We start from the raw sequence: 24,253 nt of genomic DNA, 5'->3' as shown, positions 1-24,253 counted from the left end.
TGGCATGCTCTACCAACTGAAACAGCTAGGCATCTCCACAATGGATTTATCTTCACTTCAAGATAGATTTAGACTCCAAGACCTGGAAAAGCTGATGACTTTCAAATTTTTAACTCTGCCCATCTAACAATATTGAAGGTTCTTATCTGATTATGGACATGCTTCACATTCACATATATAACGATAATAAATTACTCTGAAAGATGAGCAAAAAGAGAGTACAAACTTAATCTCAAAACTAGCTGAACCTAATTAAGATCTGATCAAGAGATCTGATTAAGAGAACAATAGTTGCTTTGAATATATATATATTCTGAATTTGCCAGAAGTCATTGGGTCTGTTTATGAGTTTCTCTGGAAGGAGCTCTTTTAAGTGGCAAAGGTTTCCTAAAATAAGTGTAAAGACAACAAGGCTTAGTTAACAACGTCTAGTTAATATCACTAATGCAGAAGGAACTTGAGTTTGAAGGAGTTAACTTGATATAATGTTCCACTTAATAAGTTGCAATAAATCATTATTGACAGCCTATAATATGACAGATACCATTAGTGTTAGATACTTACCTATTATCAGTAAAACTGGAAAGGTCCAGGAGGCATTCTCCTTTTAAAATCTGGGAAGAAAAAGTCATTTTGTGACATGTAATTAAACACAATAACATACAAAAACATGACATTTATCTAAATTTTCACATTGGTAGTTGTTATAAATAATATACACACAAAAGAGAATTACTGAATATTTCTTTCAAACCAGTAAAACCTATATAGTGTGCAAATAAAAGTTTAAAGTCCATTTTGAAAATACTTTGAAGTTGGCCTATGGCAGTGGTTTCTAAATTCTAGTGACATAAGAAGCACTTAGGGGAACTTCTAAAAAATGCAGATTGATGGACCCCAAGTTCTGAGCTGAGGCAGCATTTTATATAAATTCCCCAAGTGATTCTGACAAAAGCAGTCCAATTTTAAACACTGGTCTATGGAGAAGGGAAACTAACATTTATTGAATGATTATATGTATCAGGCAAGAAAAAGATTCAAAGGGAATATAGGTACTGTTGCTGGTGAGAGAGGAAAAGTACACTGTTTATAATATTTTCTATGTACCCCACACTATGCTTAGACTACTATACATCAGGGTTGCAAACTCAAATGCCTTCAGGGGTCAAAGCTCAACATACATAAATGAAGAGGGTAGAAAGCATACTTCCCATCTTAAAAGAGGTGGCCATCATTTAACTTGATCAGAGTTACCCATGTAGAAATTCATGTAGATATTCCAATCCTGTTTTGCCATAGCTTCTGATTTTTGAAAGAGATTTTCACATAAAAAGTCTTTATATGTAAATTAAAATGGAATGAAATTAAAATAAAGAATGTCCTACACAGGCCAAACAAAATATCTGTGGCCCAAGAGCAGAAGGACAATTGTCCAACTCAGGATACTTCAGGAGTGAAATGAAGTCCTATAATAATTATGCCAAGACAACAACCCAAAACTAGATAATCCAGGCAAACCAAGATGTATGGTCATTATACCTTAGAGCTACTAGTATGCTGCTGCTGCAGAGCACAAAAGACATAATCCTTGAGTTCCTGTCAAAGTTTACTTTGCTGGAAATGTTTAACAAACAGATACGGAGCCACGACACACACACACACACACACACACACACACACACACACTCACACTCTGGAAGAAAGATAACACTAAATACAAAAGTTTGTGTAAAAGAAGAGCCACCATGTAGGAAAGACTTTATGCTTAAAGAAAAATCTCATAATATCTACAAAGAGGGGTACCACAGTGATGACCTAATTTAAAACCCTTTTTCACCAAAGAGAAAACTCAAGGACTAGCTGGATTAAATGGCTCAATGTTTGGGAAGTAAGACACTGAGACCAAGAGGAATAAGCCATTTCATAAATACAGAAATAGCTAAGTGAATTACCTAGAGGAAAACCCAGAATACATGCAGATAGCCTGTAAGCAGCTACAAAACTATAACGGATTTCCTGCTCTATTTATATGGAATTAAAGCTATAGTTGTTATAGATCATCCCACCTTTAGAAAATACTCAGCAGTTACTCAAATTGTGGCAGTAAATTAGTTTATTCTGACCTGCTTTTTACGTTCTGTTCTTCGTAATTCTTTTATCAGAGCCTCTTACAGCTGCCTCTGCCTATGAATTTACTTGACAGTACATACAGTTGGTCACAGTCTTTAACAGCTCAGTTTGCACACCACAAAAGATCATAGGGCAATTCTGCACCACAGCATTCTACATCACAGCAGAGACTGAACCCTGATAATCTGGACCTTGAGTCCTGTAACACTGAGAACTTGTTTAAAACCTTGTTTTTGCCTTTGAGGCTCCTGCTACTGACCCTTAAAAATCTTAGCCATTCACTTATAAGTACAGTACCTTTCTGTCAAAAAGTTTTGAAATATACGGCTTAAAGTAGTGCTCCTTTATTCCTTTTGCTTCTACTAGAAGTCCATCATGCAGTTCACACAGTACAGCAATGATGCAGGGAGGTTCTTCAGAAGCCCTAAAGTCAGCAGTATGGAAATCAGATGGTAAACCTAGTTTGATAGGGTATGAAGAGCAAAAGAGGGGGAAGAAGAATATGGTCAACTTTCAAAACTTTTTCTAAAAACTATGACGAATTTTTAAAAATAAATAAGGTTATTACCTTTAAATGATGGGTTTAACAAATCTCGTCTATTTGGGCATATAATGGCATTGGCAAAAATCAGATCCAAGCAGCACAGAAGTAAATGGTAAGAGTTTACTAAATCATCTCCAATCATACGAAAATTACCTTTATAAGAAAAAAAAAAAAGACACGAAGACCAGAAACCTCTCATGTCAAATAACCAGTGCTCACAGTAGAAATGTAAAACCACTGAAAGTATCACCTTACCCTTAGTATAAACAAAGAGGGTCCAACAGAAATTAAAGAGATCCTTAACACTGCAAGGAATCCTCCTAGAAAGAAAAAATGTACTTTTTAATTGACTAATTTGCTAAATATCACTCCACATTTGTCATTTAAATTGAAATAGCAAACATAAATAACTAGAAAGTCAAATTACATGTAAAATTCCATTGACAAAGGACAATTTACAGTCCATTAAATGGACTTAAATAAGCCTTTTTAGTCTGCACAAAATAATCAGAACATAAAAAAATAAGTATTACCCTGAATTTCCAGATACGGTAATTATAAATGGGTTTTTTAAAATTTTTTTTCCACAAATGGATTCTTATGGTAAAAAACAGACTTTAAAAATGCAAATTTCCTAAGCTTTATGTTTTTTTTATATCAATTATATAACGATTAAGGTTCTCACCTCTGCTTCCTGCTTCGTGGTAACCTCGGTAGCTCTTCATATGGATTTTGAAATATATCTAAAAAAATTGGCTCAAATTTTTTGAAAATTACAGTAGACACCTCAAAATTTCTTTCTAGCCTTTCTATACGTTCACGAAATTCTTGTGGCAGGTTTGACATGTCCATCCACTTCTTCATTTTATTAAAAAACTGTATTAAGCTAAACAAATTAAAAAAAGCAACTTTAAAAGGAGTCCATACAATGGACAAGTTAACATTTTATTTACGCCTACAAATCTTTATCTAAAAACCTAAATTTATCAAAAAAAAAAAAAAAAAAGCAACCAAAAAATCTCGCTCCCAAGTGCTATGAAATTACTCTGACTCCCAGAATCACTATAGGAATGCAGATTTTGAATTATGGTCATTACATCAATGTCTTCTAAGCAAGGGGCAATGACACCTACCTACTTCTTTTATTCCCTACAGCACCTAGACAGTAATTTGTATATACATTACAGAGTAAATACCAACAGATTGTTGAGTTCACAAAATTAGTTTGAGGACAGACATAATCTCCCAAGTAGTGGATTCTGGAAGTTGATCACAAAGCACCAGACAGCTACAGTTTAGGAATAAAATTCAAGTGTTCATGTTCCAATGTGTGGTTCTACCACCAAATATAAACGAAGAAGGTAGTACATATCCAGAAAATCACTTAATGATTATTACTCCACCTTTCTGGCTTATTCAATTATGGGTACATTTTTTATGTCCCCATGTTAGTATGGTCTTAGATTGAAAATATGTAGTGCTAAGGTCCATATAAGTGTCTAGCACTATATACAGAATACTTTTTTTATAAAGATTTTAAAAGTAATCTCTTCACCCAACGTGGGGCTTGAACTCACAACCCCAGGATCAAGAGTTGCATGCTTTACTGACTGAGCCACCCAGGGGCCCCTGGAATGATACTTTAAGAAAAAAAAAAAAGTTGATAGAAGACATCATCAGCTAATTGTCCACAGGTACCCAAACTCCAGATATGCTGATTGAAATCTGAGACTCTAAGAGTCTTTTTTACAAATTTTTTTTTTTTTTAGTCTTTATTTTTGAGAGAGAGAGAGAGAGAGAGAGAGATACAGAGTGTGAGTGGGAGAGGGGCAGAGAGAGAGGGAGACACTGAATCTGAAGCAGGCTCCAGGCTCTCAGCTGTTAGCACAGAGCCCGACTGGGGCTCGAACCCACGAACCGTGAGATCATGACCTGAGCCGAAGTTGGATGCTTAAGCGACTGACTCGTGATCTCAGCTCAGGTCATGATCTCATGGTTTGTGAGTCTGAGCCCCGTGTCAGGCTCTGTGCTGACAGCTTGGAATCTGCTTGTGATTCTCTCTCTCCCTTTCTCTCAGCCTTTCCTTGGCTTTCTCTCTCTGTCTCTCAAAATTAAATAAATATTTTAAAAAAGATTATAAACAATAGCAAAAAACATTATTGCCAGGTTGCTAAATATTTATTTGGGCTGACAGATTATAGTCTCTTGTAGGAGACTTTGTTTGGGGAGGCAGGGATGCTCAGCATGTGAAATCCTTTCCTTTGTTTGAGGAATTCCCCAATTTTGAATCTTGCCATCTGCTAGGTAGATCACCTTCACTGGAAGTTAGGGTGAAGGCATAAAACCTGAGGTCTTTGATGTATGTTTGGGATTTTGAATATGGAGCTGGTGGCACAGAGAACACAACAACTGATTAATTCTTACAATCAATTAGCTCTCAGGGGCAAATACAGTCGCAATGTCCAGGGATGGTACTGATGATCATGCAAGTCATGTCCTTGTTAGATAAATTTTTGTGATATGCTTTTCGCTATAGCCAGGCTCCTTTTGTTCCTGGACATTTTCCAAGTCTATTTTTTCAAGTCATTCTAAAGACTTTGTCAGCTATTCAATATCCTTTCAGTAAATTTCTCTTCTCCTTAAGTTAGCCAAAGTTGGTAGTTAGTATCTGTTTTTTTTATAAACAAGGGGCTTGACTAACACATCCCCATATAAATCCACTGTATTTACTGTTATCCCAAAAATGGCTGTTCTATCGTGGAACAAAGTACATCAAATGTCTGAAAACAAAAAAAAAAAAAACCTTACAGCATTGTTATTACTTAAACGAGGATTATGATTTTTAAAACTAAAATAAGAAGCAAAGTAAACTTGACAGCTTTCAAAACTATCCTGTTCATTGGGATTCTGTTGTAAAGAAAACATCATTCCAAAAAGCACATGAAAGGAAACTCCACATCACTGGCCATCAGGGAAATACAAGATACCATTTCATGCCTACTAGAATGCCATAATAAAAAAGACAAATAATAACAAGTATTGGCAAGGGTAGTGGTAAAACGGAACCCTCAAGCTCTGCTGGTGGGAATGTAAACTCGTGCACTTTGGAAAACAATCTTGACAGTTTCTCAAAAGGTTAAACATAGAATTCCCATATGATCCAACAATTCCATTCATACATATACACCACCCCCCAAATGAATATATGTCTCCAAAAGTTGTACACAACTGTTCATAGCAGCATTATTCATAATAGCCAAAAGGTACAAAGAACTCAAGTATCCATCAACTAATAAGTGGATAAACACAATGTGATATATCCATGCAATGTAAATATTATTCAGACATAAAAAGGAATGAAGTGCTGACACATGCCAAGGGCTAGGAGGAGGGAGAAGAAGGAAGTTGTTGTTTAATTGTTACAGAGTTTCAATTTGGGAAACTGAAAAAGTTCTGCAGATGGATAGTGGTGATGGTTGCACAATGTAAATGTATTTAATGCCACCGAACTATATTCACTTAAAATTGGTTATGTGGTAAATTTTGTTATGTAGATTTTACCACACACACACACACACACACACACACCCTAAAACAAATATAGAGTAGGGATGGTAAACATGGGGCATACGTCCCAATAGCAGCACACTACTGAATTTTACTGGCACTCAAAAAATAAAAAAGAAATTATTGTGTAAAAAGTTAACAGCATCAATGTTCCAATTAAAATTATGAAAAAAAAATTTTCATGAACTAAATATTCATTCAGGTTCTATTATAACATGAAAATAATGAATGAATGTCATCTTGATTTAAATCGCAAGTTATTGAAAAACTTGTGAAAAATGTGGAAAAATTACTTCTCAATACTTAATACAATAAGATGCAGACAAAATAAAAATTCAAATTATATAACAGTAACTATTTTTTAATATTACACTTAATAGCCAAATAAATTTTTAGTTGGAACTCATTTTAAGTTGAAAGTTGCTTTGGTTAAGTTTTTTCACAAACTGAGGCTGAATATATACATACAGTTCAAAACAAACATACTAATATTTGTGGCTGGATGCATATGTAATACAGCATGGACTTGGGAGGCTCCGCCACTTACTAGGGGTATAACCTTTGGGAAGTAATTTAAGTTCTTGGTGACTTGGTTTCCTTATCTGTAAAATGAAATTCATTTCATGGGATTAACTGTGAGGATTAACTGAATAAAAAAATACAAACCCTTAGTATATAGTAAGTGCCTACCATACAGGTAATTTCTCAATAAAAATTTTCTAGTTTTACATGTACATCTAGAATCTACATTTGCACAGTATTTTGCAGTATGATTTATGAGCAATATTTGATGAGAATAATCAGGGGCACCTGGGTGGCTCAGTCGGTTAAATGTCTGACTCTTGGCTTTGGCTCAGGTCATGATCTCATGGTTCGTGGGACCAAGCCCCATGTAGGGCTCTGTGCTGACAGCGCAGAGCCTACTTGGGATTCTCTCCCCCATGACCAAAATAAATAAACATTAAAAAAAAAAAAAAAGGATTTAATCATTTAAAATTATCCTTAAAGTTCAAACTGTGAAAATAGCCCAAATTATTATAAATCAATGTAAATAATAACATCACTTGTAATTCTTTTTTATTTGTCTGAACATGATGAAGCTGGTCTATGCTCTTTTAGTAGTTCAGAATCTGACACCTGAAAAAATTTATATCAGGGGCACCTGGGTGGCTCAGTTGGTTGAGTGCCCGACTTTGGCTCAGGTCATGATGTCAAGTTTGGTTGGCTCAAGCCCCACACTGGGCTTTGTGCTGACAGGCTTTGCCTGCTTTGAATTCTCTATCTCCCTCTCTCTCTGCCCCTCCCCTGCTCACTCTCTCTCAAAAATAAACATTAAAAAAAAATTTTTTTTTAATTTCTATCAATCTACATTAAAAAAACTAGTACCTTTTGACCCTTCGCTACATTTTTAGAAATTTAGCGGAAATACATTTTCACAATGATGTTCAGCTGTGTATTACCACAAAGAACTGGATACAACCTAAATGGTCATTGATAAGGGGTTGGCTAACTATATGAAACATCCTTACACCCTAAATCCTAGAGTAAGGAAGAGCTACTTATGGTGATATGGAAGGATTACCAGAATATTAAGAAAAGCAACTGCAAAATAATACATAGTGGGATTGCATTTATGTTTTAAAAAACAACCAAAACACTAAAAAACAGGCTTTTTTTTCTGTTTAATAAGTTATTAACAGTAAATTGTTTAAGTGGTTAATTCTGGGGAATGAGGAAAAAAAAGAAAGAGGTATCTTTACATTTTTAAACCTTCTGTATTATTTGAAAATTTGTGAACCTTTTAAAAAATGATGGTAAAAGTATACATAACAGAAAACTTACCATTTTAACCATTTTTAAGTGTACATTAAGTACATTCCCAACGTGCAACCATCACCACCATACATCTCCAGAATGTTTTCGTTATTTGAAATTTTTACCATATACTTATACTGCTCTAAATTTTAAGTTCTTCTTTTTGGTTCAGTTTCCCCAATAACCTAATTTTCTAAATATTTAAAAATTTTTATATGGTCAATAATGAGAAACACTGATAGAAAAGTCAGATTATTTTATATTACAATGAAGAGGGATATTCTGCTCAATTAAAAAAATTATGTGAATTCAATCTTAATTATACTTTCATTTTATTTTTATCACTAATGACAAAAATTGATACCTATTAAAGTTTTAAAAACTGCCTCAGGGAAAAATTTTGTCTTTAATGCACTATTTTTCCACTTACGAAAACTAAAATTGTTCTGAGAAAAAAAAATTTTGGTTTTTAATTTAGCATGAATTGAAACCTAATTGCTCTCCCTGGATAGGTCTTTCAAAGTTTGTTTCTCTTCCATGCTGGAAACCCATGACAGCAAATAGACAACAACCTCAAGTAGTCTTGTCATGGGTAGAAAATCCCAGAAACTGAGAACACTACCATCTATATCTGGTTCACTCCATTTCTTTTGTTTTGTATCCAGGCAAATAGTTCCACATGATTAATACTAGAGCAAGTAAAAGCTATAGCTAAGACCTTCTGATTGCTTACCTGTTGCAAGGTAAAAAATATTAACTATACGGTAGAAAAACAAGACAACACCTTTAGCAGATAATCAAAATTAACATCACCAAAGAGAAGCAGGTGGATATTGTGCCTCCAGATGTAATATAGTGAAGACACAAAACTACTTATGTAGTTTTCTATCTGGGGATATGTAACTTGCTTCTAAGTATAAGAAAATATGAGACAAATCCAAAATGAGGAGTAATCTATTAAAAAGGAGGAGGTAATTGGGGTGCCTGGGTGGCTCCAGTTGGTTAAGCATCTAACTTCAGCTCAGGTCATGATCTCATAGTTCATGAGTTTGAGACCCACAACGGGCTCTGTGCTGACAGCTCCAAGCCTGGAGCCTACTCAGACCCTATGTCTCCCTCTCTCTCTGCCCCTCCCCTACTAGCACTTTGTCTTTCTCTCTCTCAAAAATAAACATTAAAAAAAATTTTTTTTTAAAAGTGGGGGGTAAGGTGGTTGTGGACTATATTCTTGCTGTGGAAATATTCCTGATTAAAGGAAACTAAACTGACATGATAAGTGAATGTAATAACTGATCCTAGATTGGAAATTGTTCTTTTAAAAAGCTGCTATAAAGACCATTATTGGATCAACTAATAAAACTAGAATAGAGATAATAGATTAAATTATTGTATCAATGTTAACTTTGCTGAAGTTGATAACTGTTGTAGTTATCTAAGTTTATACACTGAACTATTTAGGGACAAAGGGCTATAATGTACGTTACTTACTTTGAAATAGTTGAGGAAAAACTTTTTGAGAAAGATCAAATGACAAAGCAAATGGAGTAAAATGTCAATAGGTGAATTTGGGTCAAGGGTATCTGGGTGTTCTTTCTACTTTCCTTATTTTTGCAACTTTTCTGAAAGCTTGAAATTGTCTCCAAATTTAAAAAAATTAATAAAAAAAGCTACAGATAAAAAAGATTTAGTACAGAGACCTCTGAAGTCAGAATTTGAGGAAAAGGGGCAATGGAATAATGTGAGAATTGGAAAAGGAGACCTATAGGATAACAAACTTAAAATGGAATAGAGTTAAACAGAAATTAAATTCTAAAGCTAAATTTAGGACTTATAAAACAGTGTTTGAAAAATCAAAGTGCTTTACCTTAATTTAGCTGAACGTAGTATTCTGGTAAGTGAAACACAATTTCCTTCCATGATACCCTTCCCAACAGTAGGAATAATGCTTTTGCGGCATGCAACATATAACGAACATGCCAACCAGTGTATAACTTCTCCCTGGCAGGCAAAAGACAAACAGTAAAATGGATGTATTATGTTAAAATGCTTGAATTCTAGAACCAAAAAAAGATCTTGGAATTGTCTGATCTTACATTATGTATATAACAGGCCAAAGTGATGAAGATATTTGCCCAAGGTCACGAAGCTTAGTTTTGCAGTAATGGGTATAAAACTCCTTACATCAGTCCTGTGTAAGATGCTAAATCAGCATTAGTCTAAAAACAGATCTTTCATCTACACCCCAAATCTAATATTATACAAAGAGTTCTCTTAAAATTTCTCAGCACTGGCTTTCTCAATTTTATAACACCGGTGAGTCATGGCCTTGAAGATGCTTAAGTTCCTTTCCACCATGTTAATTTTATGTTTCTTTTTTTTTTGTTTTTTTTTTTTTTGTTTTGTTTTTTGTTTTATTTATTTTTGGGACAGAGAGAGACAGAGCATGAACAGGGGAGGGGCAGAGAGAGAGGGAGACACAGAATCGGAAACAGGCTCCAGGCTCCGAGCCATCAGCCCAGAGCCTGACGCGGGGCTTGAACTCACGGACCGCGGACCGTGAGATCGTGACCTGGCTGAAGTCGGACACTTAACCGACTGCGCCACCCAGGCGCCCCTTATGTTTCTTCTTTAACCAGTTTGTCAGAGAAAGGAAAGTACTGAGTAGAAAGATGGCCAGGGAGACACATAAAAAGTTCATATCTATCTCAAGCAACATAAAGGAGACTGTCATTTTTGTTAGGTAAAAATTTGGGGAATTATTTACCTAATCTTTAAAAAAATTTTTTATTTTAGAGAGAAAGAGAGAGCATGAGCAGGGGAGTGGGGTAGAGGGAGAGAAGGAGGGCGAGAGGGAGGAGGAGGGAGAGGAGGAGGAAAGGAGAGAGGGAGGAGGAGGGAGAATCTGAAGATGTTCCACGCTCAGTGAAGAGCCTGACAAAGGGCTTGAAGCCACAACCCTGGGATCACAACCTGAGCCGAAATCAAGAGTCAGATGTTCAACTGACTCAGCCACCCGAGCACCCATATTTACCCAATCTTTAAAATAGTAATTTAGCCTATTTTAGCAGATATCTCAATTTATAATGCTATAAAAAAGATGACATTTGGTAATTCAACACTTGTCTGCTTTAGACTTGAGATATCTCCCAAGTTAGAATCACTTTATTATTATTAATGTTTACCTACTTTTGAGAGAGAGAGAGAGAGAGAGAGAGACAGAGCCCGAATGGGAGAGGGGCAGAGACAGGGAGACACAGAATCCGAAGCAGGCTCCAGGCTCTGCACTGTCAGCACAGAGCCTAATGAAGGGCTTGAACCCATGAACCACGAGATCATGACTCAAGCCAAAGTCAGATGCTCAACCAACTGAGCCACCCAGGCATCCCTATTATTTTTTGTGAAGTTTATTTATTTTGAGAGAGAGAGTATGCATGCCAGTGGGGGAGGGGCAGAGAGAGGGAGAGAGAATCCCAAGCAGGCTTTGCATTAGCGCAGAGCCTGACATAGGGCTTGATCCTACAAACAGCGTAAAATCATGATCTGAGCCAAGATCAAGAGTCAGACACTCGACTAAGTCACCCAGGTGCCCCTTAAAATCACTTTATAAGTTTACTACTGAACTATATATGGATTTTAAGGTTTAAGAATTAGACACAATACAGCACAACATATTACTGTTCCTATTTACTATTCTACAGATCCTCTTTAAGACCAGATTCTAGAAGGATAAAAACATGGAAAGATTTCTTGTAGTAATCCAAAAGCGGTGGGCAGAAATGGGGTGGGCACCAATAGAGTTAAAGCCCAGTGTTACTACCTTAAAGTAGTGAGAAATCTTATTTGCTCAAGGTATTAAATGAGGCAGTAAGCTTAAGTTTGGATAATTTTAGAAGCCTTGATTAACCAATTATTTGGGAATAGCATCCAAGTATTACAAGAGCCACTGGAGGGGCACCTGGGTAGCTCAGTCGGTGAAGCATCTGACTTCATCTCAGGTCATGATCTTGTGCTTCGTGGGTTTGAGCCCCACATTGGGCTATGTGCTGACAGCTCAGAGCCTAAAGCCTGCTTCAGATTCTGTGTCTCCCCCTCTCTCTGCCCCTCCCCCAGTCGCGCATGCTCTCTCTCTCTCTCTTAAAAATAAACGTTAAAAAAAAAAAAAGAGCCATTCGATACAGGTTACTAGATGAAAACACCATAGAGATAAAGAAAATAAGTACTGAAATTCTTGCTTCTTTTTCCTAAAAAAAAAAAAAAGAAAAGAAAAAAGTCATCTTTATTATTTATTCTGATGCTAGACCTTAGAAATGCAATGATGGTTTCTGACCTCATTGAATTACAAATTTAGAGTTAAGAAAAGGAACAGAAAACCATGATCTATAATTGATGAGACATGCTGTAAGAATCGAAGATAAAGTGTGAGAGACTATAGCATAATAACTGATGTTAAGTGGAGGTCAGAGAAGGATTCACAGAGGGAGACACCAAAATGTAAGAGGGAAAGGCAAGGGAGAAATGTAAGCAGGAAGTTGTCAGGCATACTGACAGGCAGGAAGCTGGGGACAGGGCTTCTTAACAACAGAGGGGCACCTGGGTGACTCAACTGGTTAAGTGTCTGACTTAGGCTCAGGTCATGATCTCGAAGTTCACGTGTTCCAGCCCCACATCTCAGTCCCTCCAGCCCCACATCTTCAGAACCTCTGTCCCTCTCTCTCTCTGCCCCTCCCCTGCTTGCGTGCATGATCTCTCTCTTAAAAATTTTTTTTTAAAGATTGCCTTATAAAAACCAGTAGATCTATGAAAATACCTACTCTAAGAGTCTTTCACCGAAAACAAACAAAAGAGAAAAAAAAAGGAGGGGCGGCTGGGTGGCTAAGTTGGTTGAGTGTCCAACTCTTGCTTCTGGGTGCAGGTCATGATCTCATGGTTGGTGGGATGGAGCCTGATTCCGGCTCTGCGCTGTAAGTGTGCAGCCTGCTTGGGATTCTCTCTCTGCCCCTCCCTGCTCGTGCTCTCTCTCAAATAGATAAGTTAATTTAAAAAATAAAAGAAGAGGAAGAATATAAAAGACTCTGGACAGAATAAACCCTCACCAAATCTTAATTCACAGATCTGTGCTCTCTAAATCAAACCTTCAAGATGTCCTGATTAACTTCCCCTAACTGGAGATTTAGTTCTCCAATTTGCCTGTTGGTGAGTGGGAAAAGTTTCCAGGCAGAGGGTGTGGCGTGAAGAAAGTACACAAGTGGGAAGAAACTTGGCATGTTCAAGAATCTGAAAGAGGTGTCCAGTTTAATGCCCTGACCAGTTTGCACAGTAAATGCTTATTCAGCGACAGACCAAAAGAGGACTTGGGATGTCGGAAACACTGTCTTGGGCTTTTAGAAATTAGTTTCTTTTCACTGAGTGGCCATAATTCATAATCTCCCTTTCTTATTCCTCCTTCAGCTTTCCAGTCATGCCACTCATGGATGCAGGTCACTGTCCTTTATCCAGTCTGCAATAGTCCTACCGTAGAGACATACGAAGAGTGTCTCTTAGGTATTTTTCCCTCATATACAGACACACATACTCAATTTCAAATATCCAACTATATGCTTCCAAACCCACCAATTAATTATTTCACTGGGTGGTGAGTCGGTGGAGCACTGTGTGTGTGTGTGTGTGTGTGTGTGTGTGTGTCTAGACCCCTTGGATCATGAAACAAAACCTCTGAATTTAAATATAATGAAATACATTCCGCCGCAACGCCATCTCTACACTGCATTCCTTGTCTGGATTCCTATAATAATTAGCAGAACGACCCTGAGGAAGACCCTTCTCTGGGCCTTGATATTATTACCTGGAAAGCAGGTATAATTCGGCCCTCCCATATTCACAGGGCGGTGGGGGAGGACTCAATGCAAGAATGGTTGGGAAGAATCTAATGATGGTTTACACTTATTTTATCCAGAACCAGGCCCTGTGCTAAGCATCAGGATACGGACACAGGAGCAAGCTGGGGCTGAGAGCCTTTCTTCAAAGCGAGCACCCCACACCTCCGCCCGGACGAGGCCAAAGGGTGGAGGCCAAAGCTTAAGCCCTTTCGTGGAATGGCGATCCCAGGTCGGGTTCCCAGGGTCGTGGTGAGAACTAAGTGAGACAACAGATTTAAAGAGCTGGGCAGTGGTGTAGCATTAACTTCACTTTAGCTTTTACCATTATGGCATTTGGTTTTTTAACAGATTTACGGGCACTATCACGACGTCTGCGGCGCTCGACGGGGCGGAGGGAAGCTGGTCTGGAGTCTAGGGGACCCCGGAGTGACGTGTGACCCTCCGCTCCTCTTCCGGACTTCGGTTTCCCGCCTCAGAAAGAAAACGGATAGATTGGTCTACACCCGCCCTTCCAGCTTCGCACTCCTCTGCTCCCGGCTGGGCAGCGACCCTTCCCGGCGGGGAAACTCCCACCGCCCCACAGGGTGGGGTAGGGGCGGGGCGAGGGTGGGGCCTGGCAGGGGTCTGGTCCGGCCGCCCCACCTGCCGCCGCTCACCTCTAGGCTGTAGTTGCCCCGGATGGCGGTGAAGTCGTCCAGGGCTTCGGCCGCGCTCCCCTCGTCCAGGTTCAGCTCCTGGCACAGAGCCTGCAGCGCCTCTCCGGCGGCGGCAAGCACCGCCGCCCCCTCAGCGTGGGGCTCGTCCTCGAACATCCCCTCAGGCCCTGCGGGCGGCGCAGCCACGGCCCCCCGGCTCCTTTCTCGTTTTCTGGGCGCGCTACCCACAACCCCCTGCGCCAAAGCGCGCGAAAGTCGGTGACTTTAGCACGACGTCTCTCCGACAGTCTGCATCCGCGTTTCCCCTCAAAAAAGTCCGTTTCTCCTACAGGGCGCCCAGTGGCCTCTCTCTGGAGATGTGTGATAAGAAGATGGATCTCAATTCCTGGGGAAAAAAACAAAAACAAAAACACCCTGGGCGTGGTCTTTGTCGGGCTGCGAGTGGCACAGCCAGCGCAGCAAGTTGTTGCGGAGGGATCGGCAGCCGCGCGCAGAGGCTGCTGGGAATTGTAGTCCATATCCTGCCTTGACGGCCGCGGCGCTGCCCGGGTCTCGGCAGCTCTTCGGCTTCGACGGAGCTGTCTCTTGTGAGGTGGTCTCCTCGATCGTCTTCGGGAGGAGCCTCCTCTGTACCACTAACCCATGGGCGTGTGTTTTCCACTGCCTCGCCAAACTTCGTCTCAGACTTGCCCCTTGATAAGAGACCGAGGCACGAACTGAAAAAAGTGGTCTCGTGACAGCGGGAGGCCTCGGGATTCCTGTCTCCAGCGGCCAGTGAGTGGTCTGTTGAATGACTGAAGGGCTGGAGAGGCAGGGATGTCAGGGAACTACTCCTTGTCTCTTCTCGGTTGCTAAACCAGGCTAGACCTGGGCTGAGAGAATTGCAGTAATCAATGACCCTGGGAACCGTCCTAGTCAAGACAGTCATTCCAGGCTTAGAAATGGCCTGAGCATAAGCCTTAAGGCACGGAACGGGTCTCCACGCTTCCCCTTCTGCTCCACCAAAACCCCTTCTGCAGGAAGAGCCAGAGTGATCCAGAGCATGTCACTCTACTCAAAATCTTTCAAAGATTCCTCTTGCCCTTAAAATAGTATCCAAATTCCTTGTGATCTGGCCTCACCTCATTGCCCCCGCACGAGTATATAATAAGGTGCAGCCTAACTGCTTTGTTTTGGAACCTTGAAAATGCCATGCTGTCAAGCTAGTTCTTGCCTCAAGGCCTTTCTCACATGCTGTTCAAAGAGCCCCAAATACTCAACATCAGGTCTTTGCTTGTCTGGCTCCTCCTCCTGGTTCAAGTTCAACTAAACATAAACTTCTCAGGCCATTCCTGAGCACTGTATGTAAAATAGCTGACCCTCCAGCCAACACTCCTTTTCATTGTCTCATAGTACCATATCACAATTGACATTATCTTGTTTATTCACTGGCTCTTCCTACTAAAATGTGACTTGAATGAAAGCAGGGGCCTTTTTTTTTTTTTTTCCCATGTTCACAGTATTACAATGTTTAGATTAGTGCCTGGCTCATAGTACTTGAAAAATTACAAAATGTCCATTGATGCTTGGGTGAGGGAAGGAGTCACCAGAGATGAAAATGGAAGACAAGTCAAGGTAGGTTGCAAAGGACCTCATAAGCCCCACCGAAAGCCTGGACATTGTCAGTGTGTTTTTCAAATGTTTATTTATTTTGAGACGGAGAGTGGGAGGGAGAGAATCCCAAGCAGGCTCCGTGCTGCCAGTGCAGAGCCTGACTCGAGGCTCAAACTCACAAAACTGTGAGATCATGACCTCAGCCGAGATCAAGAGTCAGACGCTTAACCAACTGAGCCACCAGGCGCCCCATCGGTGGCGGGTTTTAATGAAAGGAGGTAAGGAGTGATCCATATATGTTCTGAGAACGTCCCTCTGGCTACAGTGGGACACAGATTGGATGGGGTAGAGACCAGAGGTATGGAGATGGCAGGGGGCTGGTCCAGCATTGGAAGGAGCCAGTCTGAAGAGAGGTCGCTGCCTCAGGACTGAATGGGACACTGCTAAAGAGGGTGAAAGGGCGGGCCTATGCCGGCCGACTCCATCTTGTTCTGTGTCCTTCACCTTGACCACACCTCCTCCCCTTGAGTAACCCCCCCCCCCGCCCCCCCACCTGCCTAACAGGACTCGGACCCTTCCCCAGCCAATCGGCTGAGGCCATAGCCATTACCTCACCAACTGCCCCTAGGCCCCAATAAAACCTTTGTCCTTTTGAAACTCGATCTCTCTCCCTGGTATCTCACCGCTGCGTCGGTGCAGGTAAGGGATTGAGCTTGAGCTAGCTCGAATAAAGGCTCTTTTGCTTTTATATCGGACTCAGCTCCCTGGCGGTATTTGGGGATCACGAATTCTGGGCATAACAAGGGAAGTCCCCCCCCAAACAGAAGTTTCCATCTAGGCCAAGAGGGTGAAAGGTGATGCGGTTTCCTGGAATGGGAGTGCAAGCAGAGGGATGAGCTCAGTCGCAGAGCAGCTGTGTTTGGGATGCTTGCAGGAAGTTTAAGAGGAGGCTGTTGGAACCTGGAAGGTAGCCCCTTTCTCCTCTCTCCTGACAATTTCTCAGTCTTCTACACTGTCCACACATGCAGAGGGGTGGGATTTGGGAACCAGCTGCAAGCCAGGTCTCAAAGGAGAAAAACTCAAACTCCTCTTACCCCTCAAACTCAAAATCAAACTGAAACACCCATGTGGTACTTCCAACTCTCTCCTTCCTTCTAGAAGCTACTACTGCAGCTGACTTTAGGACCATCTCATTATCTCTGGAGGGAATGTTGGCACATAGTGTCTGCACAGAGAATCTCCTCCCATTGGTTTTTATTTACTTAGAGGGCTGGTATGGGTGGTTGAGGGGAGGTCTGTCTCCAGTGCCAAGGGGTGTGTCAGTAAAGAAATGTCAGGATTAGTGGAGCTAATGGGTGAAATTCGTCTTGTAGTGGCTCATTTGTTTTCTGATTAACCTATGCTTATTGAGGAGAGAGCTACAGGAGTGGGGACAGCCCGGATATGAGGAATTGGGAATATTCAGGCAATTCCTGATGCTAACAGAGCAGGTAGGGGGTGTGTTGGCATGAGAAGAGATTCCAGGGTAGAACCTTTAGGAACACCTACATTTCAGAGATGGGCAGAATTTGAGGAATGAATGAATTAAACTTCTAAACAGGTATAAAAATAAAGGAGTGGTATCTCAGAGGCCAGGAAAGAAGTATTCCATAGAGGCCAACACCGCAGAGAATTAAAATAGAATTCAAAGAAGACCTCATATCTTATCATTCATGTTTTTTGTGACCTTTGCCAGAGCAGTTTTCTTTGGCACGGTGAGAGTGGAAGCCAGAATACTGTGGCTGAGGGGCTAAAGGGAGGAAGGTCAGAAAGTTGGAAGTAGGAAATAAAAGCTTCTAAGAAGTTTTGTGGTGGAGAGGCAAAAGGAAGGGAATTTTCTAGGATAGGGGAAACACAAGTATGTGAATAATCAGCAACAGGGGCAGGCAGAGAGAGACTGAAGATAAAGAGATCATTGATTTAGCCAGGCCCTGGAAAAGCTGGCCAACCCAAGAATCCAGAGCCTGGGTTTTTTTCTAGGTAGCTCTTGTCTGCAAGGTTATCACCTTACATCTAGATTAAGCAGAACTGCTAGGTGCTCTGCTGAGTGCAAAGTAGAGCAACATGCAGTAGGGAGTTGAGAGTGGTAAAGGTTTGTTTGGAACAACTGTTGAGAAATATCACTTGGTCTGTCAAATGCAAACATTTTGGTCGTAAGTTTTTGAGGAAAAATAGAATAAAACTAACTCTGCCCCATGGGATCCTGGCTTTCATAGTTGGTCCTGGATAGGATCACAAGAGCTGAGAAATGTCAAGTTTTTTGCCTTTGTCATAACTAATCACTTTTTTATCCAGATCTAAACTGCAGAGGGTGATTCTGACCTCAAAAGAAACCAAGATAAAAGGAAAGAGCTTCAGGAATTACAAACCAAACCAGAGACTCACTGCCTCATTTTTCATTTCTCTAGTAGTTTAGCTTTCATTGAGTTGCAGCATATGGACTCTAGCCCATTTCATCTTTGCTACTGGATTTGATTCTCCTGATTCTTTTCTCACTTCATGTATACTGAGTCCTGAAAATCCTTAATTTCTTCATTCCACGATGTCTACTGAATGCCTGCTTTGTGCAAGATACTGATTCTTCCTTTGATGTGACTTTCAGAACATCCAGACTTGAACTGAGGGGCGCTGCTGGCTTAAAAATGATCCAAGAAACAAAAGCAGCACCTTTCAAATGTCATCCAGCAAAGAAAAATTGGGAAACACACATTTTTCCTTCTTTCTACGACTGGATCTAGGCTCTAACTTTGGATTTTCAGTAAGTCCTATCCTGTCTATGTAAAGCCTTCCACTTTCATCTCCTATCTTTTGATTCACCTGATCTGTCACCTTTTACATTAAATCAATGACTTACTTTTTTTTTTAACGTTTATTTATTTTTTGAGAGACAGCGAGAGAGACAGAGCATGAGCGGGGGAGGGGCAGAGAGAGAGAGGGAGACACAGAATCCAAAGCAGGCTCCAGACTCTGAGCTGTCAGCACAGAGCCTGACGTGGGGCTCAAACCCACGAACCGCGAGATCGTGACCTGAGCCGAAGTTGGACGCTTAAACCGACTGAGCCACCCAGGCGCCCCATCAATGACTTACTTTTATGACTTTCTTTTGCCATGTTGTAATTCTTTCAAATGTTCTAAACCGAATTATTAGAAAGTACATGCCTTGGCAGTGAGGCCAAGATGAAAGGAAAAAACTCTTTATGTTCCTTTATTTCCCTTATGAAATAAAGCATTATTTAAACAGTACTCTTTTTTTTCCTCCTCTTTTGGACTGTAACTAAACTATGTCATTGCTTTTCAATAAACAGTACTGCCGTAGTCACCAACCCCCCTGCCCCGGCAAAACCAGCCATGCTTCCCTCTTAGTCACCACTCCATGCCCTACACCTAGTCACTGAATCTTGTGGATTCCTCCTCCACCAGGTTTCTGGTTGTCTTTCAACATTTTGTTTTCTCTTCCAATCCATCTTATGTTTAGTTACTAGACCAGTTTTTCTCAAGCAACATTTACACCATGTCACTTTCTTTCTCAGAACTCTTCAGGGGTTCACTATTATAAATTGAATCAGATTTAGACAGCTCAGCATTGAGCATTGGGGACATGTCTGTCACATCCAGCCTCACCTACATGGTTTTTTTTTTTCTTTCATCAGTATGCTCTCCCTGCTTTTTATCAGGATTCATGTTGGTTTTTATTTTTTCTTATTATCCAGTGGTATTCCCATTTAACACTACACTGAATTTCGAATAGAGAATGAAGTATGGGTACTGAATCCAGATACATTGTGAAAGTTGTCTCTGCTTTGATTCCACTGTGTGATAGGGCCCTATGATTAGCCTCCCTGGTGTTTAATATTTCAGAATTCTCCAGAGCATGCGTCCAGAACCTCTTAAGGCCTTTAGAGGCTCCAAAACTAAAACATTTACCGTGTACCTCCTCCAGATGTAATTTAAAATAGAAACAATTCTAAACAAAATAAGTACAACACCAACAAAAAACAAAAAGAAAGTGTAACAAAGTTCTGATTGTTTTTTCCAACATGGCTATTTCATTTTGTAATTCTTTCAAAAAATTATTTTTTTGTCCCCAGCTATGTTGTGCCCTAAGCAGGTACTTGGTGTGCACACACATGCTCCTCTAATGAAAAACTACCCACCTAACCTTTTAACTGTCGGAAAAAAAAGCAGTTGATAGTTGTGGGGAGGAGCATAACCTGACCTCGTCATTCTTCCTATTCTTGTTCCTGAAAAGAAAAACTAAAGTGGTGGTTCGTGAGTTGGGTCCCTCCCAGGAAAGTAGTACCAGTCTTGCTCACAAGGGCAGTTAAGTGATTTTTGCTCCTCTTCCTTTGGACTTTGGATAAGGAAACAAGAAGCCAAAAAGTCCAATTTAACTTAAAAATGTAATTCTAAGGTCTTTATCCATCAAAATCTATGTCTAGCGCACTCAATTTGGTCACAAGAAGATATTTCAGGATGGCATTTTAAGTTTTCCTTTAAGAGATTACCCTGACACAGACTTAATTCTACCTAGGACCAAAACTTATGATCATTTTTGTTTCCTGAACCCATGCATACCTAGAATAATCTTGCTCACCCTTAATCCCAGGGAAGCTGAACATTATTAACTAAAAATCACCCCAGATATTAGCCCAAAGCAGAGGAACCTGATGGAAAATCAAACCATATGAGAGAGATGTATGTAACATTCAAAGACAGTAATAGCAAACAGTCTTGGTGAGATTATACCTGTTGCTTCTTGCCTCATTTCAATTTCCTCATTCAGTTTAGAGAAACTTTGAAATAGCTAAGGCTGTTCCCTATGGAGCTACCAAAGAAAGTACAGAGAATTAGAATCAAGAGACTTGAGTTTAAGTCCTAGTAATGCTACTTACTGATTCTGTGCTCTCTGGCAAGTTCTTTAACCTCTCTGAGCCTGTTTCCTCATCTGTAAAATGACAATAACCATAATGTCTAAATTATACAACTAATGCAAGGGAAAAAAATATGTGAAACTTCCATACAAATAACATTGTAACTTACTATTTCCTTTACTATTTTCCTACCGCACCAGAAACACCTGACGCTAATCTTCACTTCCACATCTTAAAACGTTAGCCCCGTCAATATAGTTAATTCTTAAATGCATGAATTTACATTGAATAATTGAGATTAGGAATGGGTCTACTTAGAGCAAACAGACTGAAGATTACATGTACCCACACATCCATATAAGATGTCTCTGGAAGGATGTATAAGAAACTGAAAAATATAAGAACTGTAGTGCTTAAGGAAAGAGAAATTCAATAATGGTGAGATAAAAATAAGGAAATTTACCTTTTACTGTGTATCTTCGGTATCCTTCGAACTTTGTACTTATTCCAAAAAATAACCTAATAAATAAAATGTATGCTATAAAGGAGATAGACTGTCATGTATGTTTGCTATGATACTTAAGATACTTTTTTTTATTACCTGCTTTTATTGATTAGCTCTGTTAATTAAAAAAATGCACCTAAGGGGTGCCTGGGTGTCTCTGTTGGCTAAGCATCATAGTGTGGAGCCTGCTTGGGATTCTCTCTCTCTCCCTCTCTGTCTGCTCCTCCCCACCCCCCCTTTCTCTCTCTCAAAAATAAATAAACATTTTTTAAAAATGCACCTAAGGACTTCTAAGCATTTTGTTCATTTCAGAAACTATTTTTCTCTGTGTATTTGATTTAAAAAATAAGATGCCGGAATAGAGAATCATGAATTAATTTCCATGTACAATCACACTGTTACTTCTATGGTCCTAAAATTTGAAATGCAACAGACAAAAGTGAAACTCATGTGGTTAGACCATTGCAGATATTAACTGAATTTGTAACAAAGTAACAGACCAAAGACTAATTTCGTCAATATATAAAAGTTCCTATGAATCAACATGAAAAAGACTTAACATCCTCAAAATGAGAAAAGGATTTGAATACTTAGAAAAGGAAATAACAGCTTTAAGACATCAAAAGGTGCTCAACCTAATAAAAAAACACAGACTTACGCCACTGAAAAACATTTTTTTAAATGTTTTAATGTTTATTTTTGAGAAAAAGACAGAGCATGAGTGGGGGAGGGGCAGAGAGAGAGGGAGACACAGATTCCAAAGCAGGCTCCAGGCTCTGAGCTGTCAACAGAGCCCAACATGGGGCTCGAACTCATGAACTGCGAGATCATGACCTGAGCCAAAGTCAGACGCTTAACTGACTGAGCCACCCAGGCGCCCCCCAAAAAACATTTTTTTAAAAATCTATTCAGTTGTCAAAAATCCAAAAGTTTGGAAAGCTTCAGTGACTCCCCATTTCAGAGTTAAGTCAAACTCTTTGTCACAGCTTACAAGTCACTAGGAATCTGGATCTAGTCCCTTATATAACTTTATTTCCCTCTGCCTTCATTTGCTTCTCTCCTTTTTTATCCCACCCTAGTCATCCTGGTCTTCTGGTTCCTAGAATACCTAGGCAACCCTAATGCCTTATGACTTTTTAAAAATTGTATTTTAAGGATTTGCTTACATAAGTAATTTCTATGCCCAACATGGGGCTCAAATTCACAACCCTGAGATCAAGAGTCACATGCTCCATCCACTGACTAAGGCAGCCAGGTGTCCCATGTTATGGCTTTTGAAATGTCTATTTCCTCTGCTGCTAATATTCTTTCCCCAGGTCTGCATAATTAACTCCCTCACTTCCTTCAAGTCTTTGCTCAAATATCACCTCAATAAAGCCTACTATTAACCATTTTATTTAAAATTATACCCCCTGGTCCCCACAACCACCACACTACTCATTCCTCATACCCTGATCGTTTTCCAAGAACATATTCCAGCTTCTAAGATACTGTATGATTTTATATTTATTTATACTATATATTATGATACATTATATTCTTTTTCTCTTCTGGTAGAATACAAACCCCACTAGGGATTTTGGTTTATTTTATTCATTGATATTTCCTAATTACCTAGAATAGTGCCTGGGCCATGGCAAGAATTCAATAAATATCTGTAGAATGAATATCACATTGTGCAGGCAAGGATGTAGGGAGAAAAGCATGCTCTTACATCACTGGGGGGTAACTTATTACCTCCATGGAAGTCATTTGGCAATATTTTAATATGAAATAACATATCCTTTGACCTGGTGATTGCACTTTTAGGATTTTCTTCTAAAGACACACTTGACCATATGTGAAATACATATGTCTGGAGTTACTCACTACAGTATTGTTTGTTCCAAAGATTGGAATTTATCAGGGCACCTGGTGACAGCTGAGCATCTAACTCTTCGCTTCAGCTCGGGTCATGATCCCAGGGTGGTGGGATTGAGCCCTGCACTGGGCTCCATGCTGAGCATGGAGCCTACTTAAGGTCCTTTCTCTTTCTGTACCCCTGCCCTCTACTAGTGCTTTCTCTTAAAACAAAATTGTAAATTACCTAAGTGTCCATTAATGTAATAAATACTGGCCAGGAATAAAGAATGAGGAAACTCTTTTTGGAGTAGTATAGAAAAATCTCAAAGATATTAAGGAGAGAAAGTGCAAGGTGCAGAAAAATATGTATAGAATACTATAATTTGTGAAAAGGACACCTGCTGGCTCAGTTGGTAGAGCATGTGACTCTTGATGTCAGGGTCGTGAGTTCAAGCCCCATGTTGGGCATGGAGCCTACATAAATAAATAAACAAACAAATAAATAAATAAAATTGATTTGTGAAAAAAGCAGGGAAGAGAATACACATATCTACTCATAAATGCATAATTATGTCTTGGAGATATAAGAAATTGATAACATGGCACCTCTGGGGAGGTGAAGTGGATGGCTAGGAATATTCTGTAACTTTTGAATTTTGAATATATATATATACGCATATATATGCATTACTACCTTAATAAATCTATCATGAGTCAAGAAAAAAATGTTTTCTGAACTTCTCTCTTTACATGCTGTATTTTAATTTCAAATAAATCCTGATTTAATATTTTGATTAGAAAAGTATTGAGGCACA

The 24,253-nt window shown here is 39.6% G+C and overlaps 2 protein-coding genes across 5 annotated transcripts in view; one reads left to right on the top strand and one right to left on the bottom strand.

Annotated features, from left to right (window-relative positions):
• The window catches only part of RBL1 (RB transcriptional corepressor like 1), a 60,768-nt gene extending 45,721 nt beyond the window's left edge, over positions 1-15,047 (bottom strand). Inside the window, exons 1-7 of one of the 4 annotated variants that reach the window (XM_019458554.2) lie at positions 14,589-15,047; positions 9,921-10,054; positions 3,360-3,560; positions 2,930-2,994; positions 2,699-2,827; positions 2,428-2,588; positions 565-614 (exon numbers count right to left, since the gene is read on the bottom strand). In XM_019458554.2, coding sequence (XP_019314099.2) covers positions 565-614; positions 2,428-2,588; positions 2,699-2,827; positions 2,930-2,994; positions 3,360-3,560; positions 9,921-10,054; positions 14,589-14,744 — 896 coding nt within the window. In that variant the 5' untranslated portion in view covers positions 14,745-15,047. The remainder of the gene's footprint in view (positions 1-564; positions 615-2,427; positions 2,589-2,698; positions 2,828-2,929; positions 2,995-3,359; positions 3,561-9,920; positions 10,055-14,588) is intronic. The other 3 variants (XM_019458551.2, XM_019458552.2, XM_019458553.2) reach the window with 3 other exon arrangements.
• Positions 1-24,253, top strand: part of MANBAL (mannosidase beta like) — a 296,121-nt gene that overhangs the window by 88,220 nt on the left and 183,648 nt on the right. The gene's annotated exons all lie outside the window — the stretch shown is intronic.

Source organism: Panthera pardus, unplaced genomic scaffold, assembly GCF_024362965.1.
Source record: "Panthera pardus isolate Hobbes unplaced genomic scaffold, ASM2436296v1 HiC_scaffold_25, whole genome shotgun sequence".
Taxonomy (NCBI): domain Eukaryota; kingdom Metazoa; phylum Chordata; class Mammalia; order Carnivora; family Felidae; genus Panthera; species Panthera pardus.
Note: the sequence above shows the minus strand (reverse complement) of the source record. Positions and strands in the feature narration are given on the sequence as shown.